This window comes from Sturnira hondurensis, unplaced genomic scaffold (assembly GCF_014824575.4).
Source record: "Sturnira hondurensis isolate 20B ecotype Veracruz unplaced genomic scaffold, ASM1482457v3 Scaffold0004257, whole genome shotgun sequence".
Lineage (NCBI taxonomy): Eukaryota > Metazoa > Chordata > Mammalia > Chiroptera > Phyllostomidae > Sturnira > Sturnira hondurensis.
The window spans coordinates 2275583-2295469 of record NW_028076888.1 but is presented as its reverse complement, the minus strand read 5'-3'; the positions used below and the strand labels follow the sequence as shown (position 1 = coordinate 2295469).

The 19887-nt window shown below is 56.1% G+C and overlaps 1 protein-coding gene across 2 annotated transcripts in view; it reads left to right on the top strand.

The window, feature by feature from the left end:
* PLEKHM2 (pleckstrin homology and RUN domain containing M2) overlaps positions 1-19887 on the top strand; it is a 38925-nt gene that overhangs the window by 16225 nt on the left and 2813 nt on the right. For both annotated transcript variants that reach the window (XR_005066342.1, XM_037045150.1), the window contains exons 2-16: positions 6841-6947; positions 7330-7439; positions 8248-8347; positions 8914-9001; positions 9870-10056; positions 11311-11370; positions 14401-14629; positions 15919-16761; positions 17065-17134; positions 17287-17377; positions 17603-17667; positions 18017-18105; positions 18719-18851; positions 19039-19229; positions 19627-19692. Coding sequence is in view for 1 of the 2 variants with exons in the window: in XM_037045150.1 (XP_036901045.1) it covers positions 6841-6947; positions 7330-7439; positions 8248-8347; positions 8914-9001; positions 9870-10056; positions 11311-11370; positions 14401-14629; positions 15919-16761; positions 17065-17134; positions 17287-17377; positions 17603-17667; positions 18017-18105; positions 18719-18851; positions 19039-19229; positions 19627-19692 (2429 nt within the window). In the remaining variant the exon portion in view is untranslated. The remainder of the gene's footprint in view (positions 1-6840; positions 6948-7329; positions 7440-8247; positions 8348-8913; positions 9002-9869; positions 10057-11310; positions 11371-14400; positions 14630-15918; positions 16762-17064; positions 17135-17286; positions 17378-17602; positions 17668-18016; positions 18106-18718; positions 18852-19038; positions 19230-19626; positions 19693-19887) is intronic.

The following is a 19887-nucleotide window of genomic DNA, read 5'->3' as shown; positions in this document are numbered from 1 at the left end:
CATGCTGTTATGTTTTTACACATAGTTCCTTTCCATCTGCCACCAGGATGTAAGTTTCACAAGGACAAGGACTTCTGTGAAAGAATGGTGTCTGATAGACACGTAACAGGAGTTCAGGACATATTTGTGCGGCTATACGTATCTTCAAGGCTGGAGCCTGTCCTTCTGGCCACTGCTGGACTGGGCAAGGGACAGCTCCCAGCCCAGCCTGTCTTGGATGTGCCTTCTCACCTCTGCTCAGGGCTCTAGACCGGAGGTCAGCAAACTTCTTCGTAAAGGGCCGGACAGTGACCCTGTCACTTCCCCAGGCTGTGCGGCATCTGTGGCATCTACCCCGCTCTGTCCTCACAGCACAGAAGCGTTAGCTGAAGCAACTACAAAACAAGTGGGCATGTCTGTGTTCCAGTAAAACTGTATTTACAAAAATAGGAGGTGGGCCCACTGGCCACAGTTTGCCGGCCCCTGCTCTGACCTTTTCTGCCTTTCCCCCAAATCTACGTGGACAGAAAGGAAGCACTCAGAAGCACTTGGCAGTCTGATCAGCGAGTTCTTCCCAGAAGTGGGGGAAGGGTCCTCCTGGAGCAAGTGTGGCTTGTCTTAGCCAAGCAGTACACACCCTCCCTGGGGAGGTGCCAGCGTGGGGCAAAGGATGGCGTGCCTCATGGGCAAGCTTTCTTCTTAAAGAGGTCGCACGGGCTTTTCTCCTCGGTCCATCCTCCGAGAAGCAGAGCTGCAGAAGGCAGCAAGCTCACGTCCACCACAGTGCTTTTTAGTTCCTGTGACTTACAGGAGAGAGGACTGCGGTTCTCTCTCTGGGCTTCTCCTACAACAGGTTGGAACAGAGTGTAACGCTTTATATGTGTTACCCATTTAGGGATCTTGACCCCAGGTTAGATGAAAAGATTTCAGATCAGGCTCTGCCACTTACTGGCTCTGTGACCTGCTTCATGGGAGTGCTCGATGATTAAATTAAATGGTATTTATAAAGTGGGTCCTCGTGGCTGCGAACGTTTGTTAAGGGTTTTCAAGGGATCACTCACCTTGATCTGCACAAGCAGTATCTGAATCCTCACAGTACCCTGTGTAGGGGAGGGCGCTGTCACTAAGCCAGTTTTATGGGTAAGAAACCCGAGTTTAGAGAGGTTAAGTAACAGTGAGTGAGCAGCAGGGCCCACTTCCAAATCCGCGTTGTCCAACCCCACAATCTGTACTTTTTTTTTAAAGATTTTATTTATTTATATTTAGAGAGAGGGGGAGAGAAACATTAATGTGTGGTTGCCTGGGGACCTGGCCCACAACCCAGGCATGTGCCTTGACTGGGAATCGAACCAGTGATCCTTTGGTTTACAAGCTGGAGATGAATCCACTGAGCCACACTGGCCAGGGCCAGAATCTATACCCTTAACCACTCTGGCGCCTTCCTAGGGCACCTACTAAGCACCCAGTAATGTAGCCAGTTTTAGGTGCACCAGGAGACACTATATGCCTCTGAAGAGTAATTTGAAATAAAGATTGATAGTTGTGCTCCCAGGCTGAGTTATGCTCATTCCATCACTTGTGTTGCTCATTGGCAGCCCTCGTTCACTGGATGGCTGCTTTCCTCCCACTCCTCGCTTTTTCAGAGCCCGCTGACCTTACTGGTGCAGCAGGGAGCTGCCCGCCCGATACCTCTGCCACTACCTTGCTTCCTGCTGTGCCGCAGCTCCCGAGCAGAGAGGACAGCGCGGGCTGTTGACAGAGCTCCTCAGGTTTTCTGTCACCAACCCACAGACGTTCCGTTTCTTCCTCCCGCTCCTCTCAAGAACTGTGCTGAGTCGTAGCACTGATTCAGATTCTCCTTGTTCCCTGAGCTCACAGAAAATCTTTGTCAACCTACTTACTGTAAAAGAGTGATTAAAGAACGGGGTTTGGCTCTGGCTGGTGTGGCTCATGGATTAAGTGCTGGCCTTCGAACCAAAGGGTCACCGGTTTGATTCCCAGTCAGGGCACATGCCTGGGTTGCGGGCCAGGTCCCTAGGTGGGGTTGGGCGAGAGGCAACTGATCAGTGTATCTCTCACACACTGATGTTTCTCTCCCTCTAAAAATAAGTAAATAAAATATTTTTTTAAAAAGAATAGGCTTTAGAAGACCTGCTAGTGAACTGGTGAACGGAGAATGCCACTGTGGCTGCTTGGCCCCTGAGCTTACGTTTTGCCAGGTGCTGTGTCATTAGTGTGGCGGAGACTGTGGGTTTTTCATTTCACAATACACATTTGGTTAATGTGTAGTGAGCACTTGCTGCCTACCAGGACTGGAGCTAAGCCTTCTACATATTCTGTCGTTTGCTCCTCTACCTCAGCCCTGTTCAGCAGGCCTTTCTGCAGCGATAGAGATGTTCCATGTCCGCCCCGTGCGACACAGTGTCCGCCAGCCACGTGTGGCCTCTGAGCACTTAAAGTGTGGCTAGTGCGGGGGAAGAACTGAATTTTCTTTTTTTGAATTTTAATTAGTTTACATTTGAGTAGTTACCTATAACTAGTGGCTACTGTGTGGGGAGCTCCTTTTAACCCATTTCATGGAGCAGGGTTGGGGGGTTAAGTAATTTGCTAAAGGCACTCAACTCCAGGAGCGGGGCCAGGCTTCAGACCTGGGGTTCCTGCCCAGAGCCCCGACTCTTCACCACCCTCTTACATACCCCATTTCTTTCTTTTTTAAAAAGATTTTATTTATTTTTAGAGAGAGGAAGGGAGGGAGAAAGAGAGGGAGAGAAACGTCAATGTGTTGTTGCCTCTCACATGCCCCCCACCAGGGACCTGACCTGCAACCCACACATGTGCTTTGGCTGGGAATCGAACCAGTGACCCTTTGGTTCGCAGGCCAGCACTCAATCCACTGGTAGCCGGCCAGGGCTACCCCCTTTCTATTACACTTTTTGCAGAAACTGTTTCCTGGTTGCAGACTGTTCCCTGATTTGTAATAACGGGTGGGGGGGTGAGTGTGTGTGTGCGCAACCCACCTTGAAATAGACATGTACTACACAGAGAGAGCTGTGAAACTTACCAAAAGATACGGAAGTCTGTAAAGATGAGAAAACGAGCCCCACTGCTGGATACTGCGAAAGACCGTTTCTCCCCACAAATAGCCTCTGGGTTCAGTATAATTCTACTCCATACCCAAAAGGGAATTGTAACGAAATCGAATTCTAAACAATGTGCCGAAATAGTCCAAGGAGTTTTGAAAATGAATAGCTTAGTCTAGGAAGATGGCATGTTAAATCACACATCAGTAAGGGACCATTAAGGTGGAAAATGGGTTATCCATCCAAAAAATAATAAAGCTGAATCCTTATTTCATGTCATATATAAAGAGCTAAGCATTAAAAAAAAAACCCAAAAGCCCTAAAATCAGAGAAGAATAAAGGTGCTCTTGTAATGTTAGACTGAGAAAAATGGGAAACTATAAAGGAAAATACTAATGGGTTTAACTACATAAAAAAAAAATAAAAATGACCTGGCTGGTGTAGCTCAGTGGATTGAGCACGGGCCTGCGAACCAAAGAACCATGGTTCGATTCCCAGTCAGGGCACATGCCTGGGTTGCAGGCCAGTTTCCGGCAGGGGACGCATGAGAGGCAACCATACAATTGATATTTCTTTCCATCTCTCCTTCCCTTCCCTTCTAAAGATAAATAAAATCTAAAAAAATAATAAAATTATAAATAAATAAAATAAAAATGTCTCAATAGGAAGAAAAAAAACACCAAAAGCAAAGTTTAAAGGCCAGTTGACATTGGGCAAAACAAAGCAAATCCCCAAACCCCAAAACATTGCAGCAAACAGGGTTAAATGCTTACCGAACGAAAGAGTTGCAGCAGATTAAAAAAAAACAAGCTGCCAGAAGACTGGGCCAAGGTTACAACAGGCCATTTACAGAAATGTGAAAACAAATGGCTGAGAAAGATGTTCCACTGCATAGGTGATCAGAGAAATGCAATTAAAACAAGGACTGTTTTTCACCAATTTGGCAAAAATTAGACTAATTATATCCTGTGTTGGCCAGCATGGTAGGGGTGTAAATTTATCCAGCCTTTCAGAAGGGCAGATGGCAGGTTTCGGCCAAATTGTAGATGGGCATGTTCTATAGCTCCAAGGTTCTGCTCCAAGCACTCACCGTGTGGAAGGACCCATCCCACGCTAGGATCCACCGATGTTCGTTGCAGTGTTTCGTGTGATGTCAAAGAATTGGAAGCAGTAGCCATATCTAGCAGTGGTTAAAGCATGGGGCAGTCATAGGTGAGAAACTGTGGCTGTGAAGAAGAATATAGTGGGTCTGCAGGTGATGATACGGAAATATATACTGAGTATTGTTAAGAAAATGTGACTTTCAGAACAATGACTACAGTCTGTTCCTATTTTACTTTTTTTTAACCCTCACCCAAGGGCATTGTTTTCATTCCTTTTAGAGAAAAACAAAAGGAGAGAGAAGGAGAGACAGACAGACATGGACTGGTTGCCTCCCATACACGCCCCAACCAGGGATTGAACCTGCAACTTAGGCATGTGCCCTGACCTGGGATTGGACCGGGTTTGGTTTACAGAACAGTGCTCCAACCAACTGAGCCACACACTGTGCAGGGCCTACTTCCCTTTTTAAAAGTCTGTGTGTGTGAGAGAAGAGTAGGAAGGAAACACACACAAGAGCTGCTGACAGTGGGGACCAGAGAGGAGGAGGTTTTTACATTTATACCTGCTTCCATGCCACTTGCATTTTTCTGATAAGCAAATACTGTTTGGGGAATAATTTTGTTTTACGGTATCTTGACCTAAGAAAGGGGTCTGAGTCCCAGCCAGGGCTCCCTTACCTGGCTAGAAAATCACAGTGACGGGCTTAACTTCTACTGCCTCTAGCCACGTTTTCTGTTTAAAAACAAATAAATAAACATTTAAAACTTTTCCATGTGCCCTGGCTGATGTGGCTCAGTGGATTGAGCGTGGGCCTGCAAACTACACGATCGCGGTTCGATTCCCAGTCAGGGCACATGCCTGGGTTGCAGGCCAGTTCCCAGCAGGGGACTCACGAGAGGCAACCATACGTTGATATTTCTCTCCCTCTCTCCTTCCCTTCCCCTCCAAAGGTAAATAAATAAAATCTTAAAAAAAGGAAACAAAACTTTTTCATGTGTTTCAAGTATGATGGTAGATGTGACTACTTTTTTATAATGAAGAAAATGAATAAGCCTGTTTAGCTTTTTTGGGGGAAAAAGATTTTACATATTTACTTTTAGACGGGAAGAGAGGGAGAGAAACATTAATGTGCAAGAGATAAATGGATTGATTGCCTCTCACATACCCCCAGCTGGGGTCCTGACCTGCAACCCAGACATGTGCCCTGACTGGGAATTGAACCAGCGGCCTTTCAGTTTGTGCTCAACCACTGAGCACAGTGGTCAGGCCAGTGCTCAATCCACTGAGCAACACCAGGCAGGACTGTTTTGCTTTTTTAGTAAGGAGATTACACTAGACCACTGAAGACCTTTCTAGCCCTAACATCTAAGCCTCCCTGATCCCAGATTTCCTTGGATTTTGAAATTAAAATTCACACACACACACACACCCAGACGTGGGCTCTGTGGTTCTGGGTAGTGAGATGCACAGGAAGACTTTCGGCTTTTGCTGAGAAGGAGAGTGTGGCTTTCACCCGTCCACTGCTCCTCCTTTTGGTCCTGGGGCTCCATTCCACCTGGCTCTCGGGAGGCAGCAGAGCCCCAAGGACTGAGGTCGGCCCCTGGCCAGCAGCAGGGCCACTGGGCTCACTCTGGGCCGCGGAGAAGAGAGTCTATTTTTGCTGTGGGGGCTGAATGGCTGGCCCGTCTCCAAGAGCGCGTGCTCACTGGTGTGGGTGATGTATCTCGCCTGCTGCTGCCGTCCCCGCCAGCACTGCAGAAAACAGGAGAGCGCCTTTGCCCAGCACTGGGAGCTTAAACCTGAGCTGCGTGTACAGGGCTGGTGCTCCTTCGTTGTGTCCTTCCCCTTTCTGGCCATTGGAAGGGCGGCAGCAGGGCAGAGTGTGGCCACCATGACGGTGGAGAGGCTTCTCCTCGGGCTTCACGTGGAAGGGACCCCTGCCTTCTAACCGGCTGCGGAGAACCTGGTCCAAGCTGGGCTTTCTCAGCCTTCACTGAGCCGGTAGAGCTGCCCTTGCCTCTTCTGCTGGGTGGGGTCTGCTCAGTGCTGCCAGTCGTCTCGCCTGCTGTCCAGCTTGAGAACGGTGTCCCTCTTGGTGTAGGGCTTCCTGTGACCCTGGCATGTGCCCAGATCCATGTCCAGCCTTGTCAGGTTCCTCAGGCAAACCCGGTGTCCCACATCAGCCAGTGGCAACAAGACCGTCAGAGCAGGTGCCCCAGTCTATCATCCCTTCGTTTGGAGAAGAGCATCTCAGAGCGGGGCCACCATGTTGTGGGACTCCGGGAGGGAGTCCGGGGGCGGGGCACTCACACAGGGCACGGGGCTCGCGGGGCTCGTTCGTGTAGATAACATTCCGTGTGGGCCTGGGGTGTGGAGTTCAGGTGCCTTGGCTCGAAGGCCGATGGCACCGGAGGCCTGCACATGGACCGGGACCGCCGCGCCGGTATCGCTGTGCAGAGCACTTCCAGAGGGCTCGTGGGGGCCTGGGCCTCAAGGAGGCAGCCGTGGGTCTCAGACCCTGCCATGCAGGACAGGCAGCAGTGCGGGCCATGTGGTGGCCTCTGTCGGCCACCAAATACGTCATTTGACTGGTTTCTCCGCAGTCCTCTCAATTCCAGGACTTCATAGCCCTCCCGTCACTGCATTTCTAATCTGGGGTTGGTTCTTTCCCCTTCAGCTGCAGAGCTACTTGGCTGCGTGTGAAGATGAGACCCCTGCCATCCGGAACCACGACAAGGTCCTGCAGCGCCTGTGCGAGCACTTGGACCACGCCCTGCTGTACGGGTGAGCCACAGGCCTCTCTGGAGAAGAGGGCAGGCAGAACAGGGCACCGCCAAGGCCATGTGCAGCCTCCAGAGACGTCCCTGGCCTCAGGAGCCTTTTATTTCTTCTTCCCCTTCGTAGAAAGAGCTTTCTCTCACGTATTCGGGCCGCAGGCTGTCTGTAGTTGGAGAACGGTCTCCACTCAAGCATAAATGACTGGGGGGTTGGGGGGGGCCAGCAGGTAAAACGCTGGTGGGAAGCCGTGCTGTTGCCTGTGGGTCCTGCTGGGAACCCAATGCTTCCGGCCCTGAGCTCACTGCTGACTCGGCCGGTGGACCAGCTGACTGCGTCTTCCCAGGGGAGCCCTGTTTTGGTCATGGCAGCTCCTGTCCTCTTTCCTCAGCCTGCAAGACCTCTCCTCTGGCTACTGGGTGCTCGTGGTGCATTTCACCCGGAGAGAGGCCATCAAGCAGATCGAGGTGCTGCAGCACGTGGCCACCAACCTGGGGCGCAGTAAGTAGTGCCAGGCTGGTGCTGGGAGGGACCAGCTCTGCCCTCCCTGTGGGCAGCTCGGGGCTCAGGTGTGGCCTCCTGCTCAGCCCTGGAGGCTGATTCCCTCGTGATATCCAGAGGCAGTGGGCGCTCAAGTGCCAGTGCTCTCCCTGAGGCCCCTCTTCTCCCTGCACAAGGCAGGTTATCGGAGCATCCTGGGGCGGGGTGGGGGCGGGGCGGAGAAGGAGACACTGAAGAGAACCAGACTCTGGCGAGTCCCAGACCCGGTGCATGACGGGTCTCGCATCCCTCCCTGAGTGAGGATCGGAGTTAGCCTGCAGGATTATCAGAATCTCTGCATTTATCATCCCACCCGAAGTTTGCAACCTGCCCTCTGTGTCAGAGCTTCCTGGGCAGCCACAGGCCACAGGCTGACGAGGGAAATAAAGATTTCAGGGCTTATGGCATTCCAATAAGAAGGCTTTTGGAACCCTGGCTGGCATGGCTCAGTGGACTGAGTGCTAGCCTGTGAACTGAAAGGTCACTGGTTCGATTCCCAGTTAGGGCACATGCCTGAGTTGTGGGCCAGGACCCCAGGTGGGGGTGTGTGAGAGGCAACTGATCAATGTATCTCTCTTCGATCAATATTGCTCTCCCTCCTCCCTCCCTTCCCTTCTCTCTAAAAATAAATAAAATCTTAAAAAAAAAAAAGAAGGCTGTTGGAGTGCGTGGTCCCCTCAGTTGCTTTTTCTTTTCTTTCTGCCCTTCCTTGGCAAAAAAGCCAGCTCCTGACAGACCTTCCCACAGTTACTCCTGCCCTTGTTTGCAGGCCGGGCCTGGCTGTACTTGGCCCTCAACGAGAACTCCCTGGAGAGCTACCTGCGGCTGTTCCAGGAGAACCTGGGCCTGCTACATAAGTACTACGTCAAGTGAGTGTCTGCTCAGTCTCAGGCAGCCCCAGCGCTGCCCTTGAGCAAAGTCCCAAAGACTGTTGTCACGTGCAGACACCACGGTGTGCCACATCAGAGGCTTCACCTGGCATTGCCTGCCGAGGGCACGTCAGTGATGGCCGCAGGGCCGTTAGGGCCTCGCCTGGGACAGCCTTTGCCAGGAGTTCCGGGGCTGCAGCCGGGCTCGTGCTCAGTAGTTTGGCGCTCTGCTTCTGCCCGGTTCTCTCTCCAGGCCTCAGGCCCCACTAGAGTGTGCACCCTTTTCCGGGGTTGCTGCAGGATCGGAGTGTCTGTAGCAGCTGCTGTGAGCCAGGTGGCCCGGTGCTGCAGGTCCCGTATCTGAGGGCACTGGCACTAAAGTGCTGTGTGGCCCCAAACCTGGGGGAGAATGCTGCGAAGGGGCGGGTAAGGGCTGCCTCCAGCTGGGTGCCCTCAGGGAGCAGGGGTGTCACATGTCACATTTCAGCACGGCCTGCGTGTTGGTGAGGTAGGGCCAAGCTGGCAACCAGACCCAGAACTCCATCGTCCCTCCTCGCGTCTCACAGGAATGCCCTGGTCTGCAGCCACGATCACCTGACTCTCTTCCTGACCTTGGTGTCTGGGCTGGAGTTCATTCGATTTGACCTGGATCTGGTGAGACACCCTGGCTCTCGCTGCCCGCCAGCAGAGGGGTGGGCAGGGTGGGCATGGGGTTGCACTGTCCAGGGAGCCTGCTAGGCGTTTATGCAGGTGAGAGCAGCGTCCGTGGTTCGCACAGTGAGAGTGAGTGGAAGGGGGTGATTCTCTCTCGGCTTAAGGCCAGGCTTCCTGCATCAGCGGACACCTTCCCATCTCTGTCCCGACTCGGAGAGGGGCCGCACTGCCTGGCGTGTTTTAGCGCTGAGGTACTCTCCTTGACGGTCAGGACAGGCGCGTTTGAGAGGGACAAGGCAAATTCATCCCTGTGCCTCCTGGGGTCCCGGAGTTGTCACCAGCTCCATATTCCCCTGTGTCCTCCTCACGTGGTGCGTCCCGCACTGTCATGCACTAGAGAAATCTGGTGCTGGCCCAGAACGAGCCAGAGGGGCCCAAAGCGCCTCTCAGACTCCGGCTCATGAAGGGGGTGCGGCTGCCCCGGCCTAATCGCATCACCTTCCCGGGCCCCTTCCCCATCAGCACAGACTGAAAAGGAACTTAGCCACTGGAAAGTACTAGAGATTAGGGAAATGAGCAGCTGTGATAGTAAGAGGTCAAGGAAGGTTTAGAATGCGTAGTTCGGGTTCTGTCACCTCCGTTGGCCTCAAGGCCAGCTGTGAGAGCCACGGCCGTGCACATTACTCTCTTTACCAGCTTGTTTCTGAATTTAGTACTTTAAGCCCATTGGCTTCCCAAAGAAAAACCAGCATGGGGAGGGAGTGACCGCAGATCCGTGGCTCCCGGCCCTGGACTCTGCCGTCCCAAGCCCTTGTTTTGGCCCAAGGCCTCCCGCCACCCAAACCTGCCTTTTCCACTCTCTCCTCAGGACGCCCCCTATTTAGACCTGGCCCCCTACATGCCCGACTACTACAAACCCCAGTACCTGCTGGACTTTGAAGACCGCCTTCCCAGCTCGGTCCATGGCTCGGACAGCCTGTCCCTCAACTCCTTCAACTCCGTCACCTCCACCAACCTGGAGTGGGACGACAGTGCCATCGCCCCGTCTAGTGAGGGTGAGTGGCCCCGGGGGCACGAAGCAGCCCCGCTTCCACTGTGACCCTGACTCTGGAGCCGCTTGCCCCTGGCTGGGTGACATCTTTCTCGGCTGGTTTTGGTCCAGTGGTTAAAATTGAAGTTAAACAGGGTCAGCTGTTTCCCAGATCTTCAATTTCTCTGAGTCCCTTTGGTGACCAAAACACTGATTCTGGAGACAAAAAGCCAAAAATCTTATGAATGTTAGACCCTTTCCCAGAAGGTACTGCCACGTGCCTGGGGTCGGTTTTCTGAGTGAGGAGGGGTTAGCAGTGTGACCTGGAAACCCTGTCACTGCAGGGATGAGCGTCGCCTGCCCCCAGGGGACGTCCGACCCTAGATTCTAGGCAGAAAGAGGCGAAGGAACTTCTGGAGAGAGAAGAAAGCCAGATGGAGACCAAGTTTAGAGGGAAACCTGCCGCCGTTCCTCGGGAGTCCATTTGGTTTCCAGGTCCCCCTGCACCTGCCAGTGTATCAGCGACAGTCGTACCCATTGCGCCAGAAACGGTGTCACCACATCCAGATGTCATTTGGTTGTCTTGATCAAAAACTTACCAGAACAGCCTGGTCCCATTCAGAACTTGGGCCTCTGCATTTGTTTTAAAACTGGCTGTTTCCCCATCTTCATCTCGAGTGGGAAACCAGACGTCTTCATCCCCGGGCCCCACCTCACCTCTGGGGCAGGGGGACCAAGTGCAGTCCAGTCCCCAGGGACTCCCTGGAATTGCATCAGTGTTGAGACGGCCTTTTTCTTTATTTCTAACTGTGCCTTGGGCCATGTTGCCAGGAGAGGGCGGTTACTCTCAGCCCTGTTGTTAGCAAGACTTGCATTGCTCCTTGTGCAAGCAGAAGAAAGCGCTCAGCCCCCTGGGGTTGGGCTCCTGGGCTGCCTCAGAGGAGTCAGGGGGATGGGCCTGGAGGGAGCAGGCCCCACCTCTCAGCTGCTGCGAGTGGAGGCAAGGGAGGCACGGGATAGAGAGGAAGGTAGGGTGCAGGTGGGCCCACGTTCTTCTCTGCCCCCCGGGCGTCTTCCTAGCTGGTCAGAGGCCACTGAGCCAGCGCCTGAGCTGAAGCGGCTGGGTCCTAATAAGTTCCTCTGAGGCTGGTTGGTAGATAAAATGTAGGAAGTTTAATTTTTTCCTCTGGTTTTCTCCCATGCTCCCACCCCGTTGCCCCCACCCTCCCTCTCCTTCCACTGCCTGTTTCTAACCTCAGTTTTGTCCCCGTTTTCGTAGATTATGATTTTGGAGATGTGTTTCCAGCAGTGCCGTCTGTACCCAGCACAGACTGGGAAGGTGGGACAGAGTCTGCCGTTACCCTCCTTTCCTGGTTTTGCAATGTCTCCGTGCCAGGCTTGCTGCATGATTCAAATTCAGCTCGTTGTTTATAGTAATGTCGATGATCGCATTGAAGCCAGGGTTGGTGTTCTAACAGATGGAATTCTGCCCTAGGAAACCTCGCCCTTTAGCCGTAGGAAAATCCCTTCTCTCAAGGCAGGACTCCTGCCTCTATGCAGGGTCCTCGTAGAGTCACTAAGTGACTGCTTTTCAGGGACACGCAGGGCCCCCTTCCTGATTCTGATGCACGTCCACATGCTGGATGTACGTAGGGCATCGCCAGTGTGTGGGGCACTGGCGGCCTGACCCGGCAAGCGGAGACCTGTGCTGGAAACTGATGCCTTTGAATGTGTGGGTTATACATTCCTGTAGGCCAGATGAGTTTCTGTGTCAGAAACATCAAGAAGCGAAGGCAAAAGGGTTGATTCCTCCAGTCCATTCCTAATGACTTCCTCTTGGATAGTTTTGGATGAGTTTGAGATCTGAATGAGATGGCGGTCTAAATAAGGGAAATTGCCCAGGTACACGTGAAACTTCCTACCGGGAGATTCCAAGTTTTAAGGCGAATTAAAATAAACTCGGTGTCCACTAGGTGGCAGTAGTGCTCGGGCATTTTTCCTGCCCTGTATTCGACTTCTGGGCTTGTGAAAATTTGTGAAGCTGGTTTCTACATTCCTGTGATTACTCAGAGCACAAGGCATGTTTCTGGGAAGGTTAATGCTTCCTCCTTAAATCTAAGGCCATAACCAGACCCCTGTATTAAAGACCCTCTTGCCCTGGGGGCCCCTTCTGCCCAGGGTGGGCTGGGAGGCCAGCCTCTGAAGGAGGAGGAGCAGGTGCCCCCCACTGCCCTGGAGCTGGCCCCTCATTAGCAGAATCGTGATCTCTGAGTGATGGACGGCAGATGGCCTTTTTCCGAGTAACATGCACTTGCAGTCGCTCAAGTTGGAGGGAAGTGAGATGGCACTGGGGAAATATAAATTCGGTCATCAGGCCAGGAGATAGCGTCAGAGGGTCCGGGTCTTCGTTAAGGTTACCCTGAAATCCAGAATTCCATCGTGACATCATCATCCTCTCCGCCTCTCTTCTTGCAGTGGACACGCTGGGCACTGACATCCCCCTCTGGCTCTAACAACTAACCCCCTCCTGACCCTGCTACTCATTGCCTGTTGCAGTTGCTTGACAAGCAGGGCCTGACCTCCCCCTGCAGCCCTGAGGGGACCCTGTGGCCTGAGAACTAACTGCACAGCCACCCTGCTTGCCAGGCCGGGTGAGGGCGCCAGGGCAGGGCGAGGTGCATCCCGGCAGTGGTGTCCTGCTTGTGAGCGCCTCGAGCTCCCGGGAGGTCCTGAGCCCACTCTGGCCGCTCACCAGGGGAGCCTTGGTCTTCTCCTTAGACCGGAGAAAAGCAGGACATAGGGGCGACTCCAAACTCTGGGCCCCGGGGTGGGGGTTGGGGTGGGCGTTCCATGGTCCTTAGCTCACTTATAGGACAGGTGGGTACCCCAGCCTGACACCCACCACGTCCGGCGGTCTGCTCGCTTACCTCTCGGATTCACCGCCCGTGGCAATGGCACATCTCCAGGGGCCAGAACAAAGATCGCATGGGCTTTGCAGGAACCTCCTTTGAGACGGAAGGGCAAGGTTTTCTGCATCTGAGAACTAAGGCTCTGGGGTCCCAGGACCTCAGAAGAAAGTCTCATCTATCGCCAGTGTTTTTCAGGCAGAGCTGGCGATTGCTTGGTCCCCTCCTTTGTCCTGCCATTAAAAGACAATGTACTTTTTAAAAAGTACATTGATGTGCTATGTCAGCAGACAGCTGCCGGTGGTTTCCGAGATCCACTAGGAAGCTGACAGCAGGTGGCCCTTCCAGATGAGGCTGAGGGTGGGGAGCATGCTTGCCATGTCTCCTGGGCAGGTAGTGGCCAGTCAGGTGTGGAAAAGGTGGCCAATGAAGTGTGAACAGCTGGAGTCCCTTGCCATTAACCCCCACCCAGACTGTTCCACCTGCCGGGCCTCAATTCTCCGCATGGGCGGCTCCCATCTGTCACCAGATAAATGCCCCCTCTGCCTTTTCTGCTGGTGCTCCCTCCTCTCCACACCCTGTTTCAATGGTCTGGGTGTGTGGGTGCGGAAAACCAGCTCTGCTCTGGGGGGGGCAGCATCACCCCCCACCTGGCTTCTCCTTAGGGTGGTCCACGGTGAGAGTGGACCAGTGTGCAAGCTGAGGGTCGAATGAAATGGAGTCCTCAGCAACCCCCATAAAGGGGCACCTGGACCTCCTGGCCTGGAGTGTGCTGGAGTTGTCAGGGAGAGAAGCTGTTGCCCAAAGAAAGGCCCACGAGGCACCTGTTGGGGGGCAGCCACTCCGCACACCTTCTTGTCCCCTTCGCATCTCGTTCTCTCTCCTGTGCTCCGGCTCCGGCTCTCTGCCCTTCCCCTGGCTCCTCACCCATTGGGCTCCCTACCCTGTCCTCTCAGCCTCTGCCCTCCACTATGCACCCCTCATTTTCTCTGACCCCTGGTCTCCCTTCTGTTCCTTTTTACCTGCCTCTGAGGGGGCCCCTCAGGACCACCGGTACCTCAGCCCTGCTGGTGCCTTAGGGGCCAAAGGGGCAGCTGGGCACCCCTTTAACGCCCTCTGATGGAGGGCTCCGAGGTTAACTTGAGAGGCGTGTGGCCCACCTCCTCCTGGGCTTCAAGGACCCCATCCTCAAGGGGCTCCACCCTGGAGCTCTTATCTCAAATTTGGCCAAACCGCTGTAGCTCTCAGGGCTGCTGGTGGTGATGATGCTGGCCCCTCTCAATTGCTCTTAAAGCATAAATCCCATATCCTATTGGGTCGGGGCTTCTACCCTGGAAATGGGGCTGCCCCAGTTGGGTTTCCCCAGGAGGAGCTCTCCTGCCTCCCCCGTGAGGTAAGGCTTTGGGGGCCTGGGGGCCCCAGACGGCGTCTGATGGGTTGTCACCTGCTTCCTCCCCTCCCAGATGGAGACCTCACCGACACTGTCAGCGGCCCCCGATCCACCGCCTCGGACCTGCCCAGCAGCAAAGCTTCTGCCAGGAGTCCCACCCAGCGCCACAACCCCTTCAATGAGGACCAGGCAGAGCCCGTCTCCTCCTCTGACACTACTCCCGTGCATACCACCTTCCAGGAAAAGGTGGAGTCCCGCACCCCAGAACCACCGGATGCCTGCACGGAGCTCGAGGTCATCAGGTCAGTAGGGGCTGCGGGGGGGCGGGGGGAGGATAGGTGGGCTTCCTGGCGCCCGTTCTGTCCACTGCTAGCATCCCTTTTTGTCCACTCAGGCAGTTGGGCGTCTTCCTGGGGACCAAGTCCCCTTCCTTCCTCGGTAGTGCTTTGAGCGGGAGGAGTAGGGGGCCCAGGAGGTGAGAGGCAAGGCCACAGCAGTGCTGGCTCTGGGGCCGCTGGGGCGTGGGGTCCATCCAGGACTGGAAAGCACCTTCAAACAGGACTTCTTTCCACGGGAGTTCTTGGATGTCGGTGCACAATTTCTGAGATTCGTACTAATTCTATTTTTTTTAAGATTTTTATTGATTTATTTTTAGACAGAGGGGAAGGGAGAGAGAAAGAGAAGGAGAGAAATATCAATGTGTGGTTGCCTACACTGGGGAACCTGGCCCACAACCCAAGCATGTGCCCTGACTGAGAATCGAACCAGTGACCCTCTGCTTCTCAGTCCGGCACTCAATCCACTGAGCCACACAGCCAGAGCTGTACTAGTTCTAGTTCAGCGTGGCTCATTCAAGGAAAAGTCTCTGTCAGAGCAACAGGAACACGGAAGGGAAGGAGGAGGTGGATGACAAGCTGGGGCACTCTTGGCCCAGACCGCCTGGGCTCCCTGCCTCCCTGGCTCCTGCCCTTGAAACTCTCAGATGCCCCAGGGGCTTGCTGGCCCGAGGCAGGGGAGTTGCTCCCCAGCCTTCAGAGCCAGGGGTCCCTCCCCTGCAAGCTGGTTTGAGTCCGGAGCAGCTGAGCCACTCAGACCTGGGGTCACGTAGCCAGGCCCACTGTAGCCAGCTTGGGACCAGAGTTTGAGGCCAGAAGACTTTGAGTGCGTTTTTGGTTGAACTGTCCGTGATGGCACCGAATGGGCAGTGAGGCCAGCTCAGGGGTCCATCGCCCACGTCCTCAGCGAAGGGCTGCTGGGAGCGCCATTGGCCTGACCGACCATGGCCTATTGTGCCCTAGAGCACAGCTGGCTCGATCGCAGGACCTGCTAGGGGGTCTCCTTGGGCTGCTGCTGCTGTCTATGCCCCCTGGGCTGGCCGCTGCCTCTGCCAGCCACAGGGGAGATCTCAGGGCCGGCGCGGCTGCTGCCCCCAGCCCGGGGCCCCGCACCCAGCACTGCCCGGTACCACTGACGCTCTGGCCGTGCCCTCAGAGGTCACAGACGCAGGGTCAGCTCTGTGGACCCTGCCTGTCTGATTTCCCTCAGCACCGTGGTGCTCAGGTGTTCATTCTCCCCGTGACTTCTGTCCTAGGGTCACGAAGAAAAAGAAAACGGGCAAGAAGAAGAAGGCCAGAGCAGATGAGGAAGCAAGCCCACATCACCCGGCCTCTGCCCAGCACACCGGGGCCAGGACGGGGGGTGGTGACAGCCGTGTCAGCAGCCCAGGCCTTGGGCGGGGCTCACCAGAGCCCGCCTCTGCCTCCCTCCAGGAGAAGGGAGAGGCGCTTGGCAGCGCAGCTGAGAGCGGCGAGCGCTCAGAGCCCAGCCAGATGGGCCTGCTCATCCCCGAAATGAAGGACACCTCCATGGAGCGCTTGGGGCGGCCCCTGAGTAAGGTCATCGACCAGCTCAACGGGCAGCTGGACCCTCGCACCTGGTGCTCCCACGTCGAGCCCCCAGATCAGTCCTTTCGGTCCGGCTCTCCGGGGACCACCCCGGAGAGGCCACCATTTTGCGACTTTAGTGAGGGGCTTGCGGCCCCAATGGACTTCTACCGCTTTACCGTCGAGAGTCCAAGCACTGTTACATCAGGTGGCGGCCACCATGACGCTGCAGGGCCTGGCCAACCGCTGCATGTTCCTGGTAGCCCTGAGGCTGCTGGCCAAGAAGAAGAGGGAGGAGGAGGAGAGGGAGAGGCGCCTCGGCCGCTAGGGGACACCCTGGGGGAGGCTCAGGAGCCAGAGACCCAGGAACCAAAGACCCAGTTGCCCCCGGTCGGGGAGGGGCCTGTGCCTGAGCCGGAGCCTGGGACTCAGGAGGCTCTCTGCCCACTCAAGCGAGGCCAGCCCAGCCCGTGTCCGAGCAGCGCTGAGGACTCTGGGGTGGATGAGGGGCAGGGGAGTCCTTCTGAGATGTCCCACTCGGCAGAGTTCAGGTGAGCAAGGCTGTCCCTGCTGCTTGCGTGAGACACTCCCGGTCCTGGAAGCGGGGGGCACTGGGTGTCTGTCCTCCAAATGAACTAAGAGAAACTCAGGGAGACCCAACCTGGGCTGGGGGGTAGGAAGGGGTGTGACCCTCCCCTCCCTCGTTTTGGCTCCTGGTTGGGGGCAGGGCCGTGACAACTGCGCGCACCGCTCTCGGTGCCTGTCACTCCTCTCGTGTGTCTGTCTCCCCTGTCCCACTGCCGCCCCAGCCTGACGCCTTGCCCCCACCACGTCCGCCCCCCCCCCCCCCACAGAGTAGACAACAACCACCTGCTCTTGCTGATGATCCATGTGTTTCGAGAAAACGAAGAGCAGCTCTTCAAAGTAAGTCCCAGGGACTCGGGCGAACAAGAGCCAGCACAGCGCGGGCGAGGGCGGGGCAGGGGGGTGGCCTGCTCAGAAGGGGGTGCATGCAGCCCCAGGAGGTGGGCAGGGGGCCTGCGCAGTGCCTGACCTGGCTTGGCTCCCGCCCACAGATGGTCCGCATGAGCACGGGGCACATGGAGGGTACCCTGCAGCTGCTGTACGTGCTGCTCACGGACTGCTACGTGTACCTGCTCCGGAAAGGTGCCCGCCGCCCCTGGCCCCCAGCCCCCCACACCCCGAGTGGTGATGCAGATGCACCCCACACAGTGCTGCCGCCATCCCGGGGCCTCCTCCCCACGAGCACCCCCGTCCTTTCAGATCAGTGGGCCCAGGGTCTTCTGGAGACAGGCCGGGTCCTAGAAAATGGCTCCGGGGGAGGGGAAAGAGGCCACCATGAGAAGTACGCATTGGGGTCTCCTGTCTCAGGGGCCACCGAAAAGCCATACCTAGTGGAAGAGGCCGTTTCCTACAATGAACTGGACTACGTATCGGTGAGTTTGGGCTCTGCGGTGGGTGTTTGTGGTAGGGTGGGGCTCCTCAGGCGCCCACCTGCAGGCTGCAGAGCACACACACCCCTGCCTCGGCCCTCGGGGTTGGGGGCTGCTCATCGTCACAGAGCAGCTTCTGTACGTGACGCCGGGGATGAGAGCCAAGCTTGAAGACTCCTCTGCCTCTTCATCCTCCGTATCTGTGACCGTCCCTCCCTGACTCGTGCCAGGGTCGCAGGCCTCTGGAGCTTTACCTCGTGGCAACCCCAGGGTGTGCTTCCTCCCTCCCCGGCCGGCCCCCCGCCAGGCAGCGGCCAAGCCCCGTGTGCATGCGAGGTGTGGTTTCTGGCAGGTGGGCCTGGACCAGCAGACGGTGAAGCTGGTGTGCACCAATCGCAGGAAGCAGTTTCTGCTGGACACGGCTGATGTGTCCCTGGCTGAGTGAGTGACTCCCCCTGCCCGCCACCGAGCTGGAGAATCGGCGTTGGCCTCTGGTTTGGCCATGCCCTGGACGCCCGCTGTAGGGGTGGGGGTGGGGGAAGTTGCGTACAAAGAGGTGGAGGACAGAGACATGTCCCCTTTGGAAGCTGCAGTCTGGTCAGAGGCAGGGAAATGAACAGACACCCCGACCGGTTGACTCATGGTCAACCCAGGTGACCTGCAGGGAGGAAGGGGTCTGGCAGGTGCTCCCCAGCAGGAAAGAAAGTACAGCCCTCACGGCAGGACCATGACGTATCTGCACAGACTTCAACACAGGAGCTGCGCGTAACAAGAGTGTATTGTCTGTCATTCAAGTCCAGCTGCCTTCCTTCCCAGTCTGCCCTCACTGTCAAAACCCAAGGTCCCCTGGCCACTGGGAATGGTTAGGTCTTTTCCAAGGCACCATTGGATGACCACAGACTGCTGTCACATCGCTGCCCTGAGCTCTGGTTGCAGCCAGGTCCCTCCCCCAGGTTGCTGTGACCCCGGCAAGCCTGGAGCCCTCAGCAGTAAGCCTTGTCCGTCTGCGGGGAGGCGTCCAGGCTTCTGACAGCAAACTCCACTCCCTGCACAGGTTCTTCTTGGCTTCTTTGAAGTCAGCTATGATCAAGGGCTGTCGGGAGCCACCCTACCCCAGCATCCTGACAGATGCCACCATGGAGAAGCTGGCGCTGGCCAAATTTGTGGCCCAGGAATCTAAGTGCGAGGTAAGAACCTGGGGGTGGGGGGTTGTCCCTGAGACGCCAGCCCTGGTATTAGGGCCAAGAGGTACATACAGGTGGAGGTCTTTAGCATTCTTCTGTCACCCTCCCTGCTTGGGCTGTGTCCTTGCTCTCAGCGGCCACTTCTGGTACTGACCCGGACCTCACAGCTCTCTCCACTGCCCCCCCACAGGTGACCGCCGTTACTGTGCGCTTCTACGGGCTCGTGCACTGGGAGGACCCCATGGACGAGTCCCTGGGCCCTGCCCCCTGCCACTGCTCACCCCTCGAGGGTGCCATCACCAAGGAAGGCGTGCTGCATTACAAGGCGGGCACCTCCTACCTGGGCAAGGAGCACTGGAAGACCTGCTTCGTGGTGCTCAGGTGGGAGCCCTCGCAGCCCCAGCCCCAGGCTTGGCCCCGAGCGGCGGGCTGTCTGGTCCCCAGCAGGGAGCTCTTTGCTGCAAGTCCCTAAAGAGCAAGGCCCAGGGTGTGGGGGCTCCCCACTCCACAGGGTTCTGGGAAGACATAACCCAGGATATCAGAGCTTCTCTGTGAAGCCAGCCCTCCTTGGGCCCCACAAAAGCCCACCCAGAACGCTTTAGGTGGAGACCTTGGCTGGGCCTGCCCCAAGCTGTCCCCTGGTGTGTCGTGGGAGTGGTGTTCCCCGCTGTCCCTCTGGGGTTCAGGGCTCCAGCTTGCAAGGAGTCCCAGGGGTCTGGGCTCCACCTGGCCCCCAGTTCCTGGGTCAGGCCTCACCCACCGTGCTGTCCCCTTGCAGCAACGGGATCCTCTACCAGTACCCTGACCGCACTGACGTCACCCCCCTGCTCTCGGTGAACATGGGGTGAGTGTCGCGGGCTGTGGGGCTGGGGAGGTGTCGAGGTCTGGCTTCACTGCCCGGAGCACAAGGTTCCGGCTGGGCCTGGGCCTCCTGTGCTCCCTGGTTTGAACTGGCGTGCCCTCTTCTCAGCGCAGCGTGCCCCTCAGCCCCACCCCATCCAGCAGCCCTGAGCCGTGCCCTGGGTCCTGCCCAGCTCTG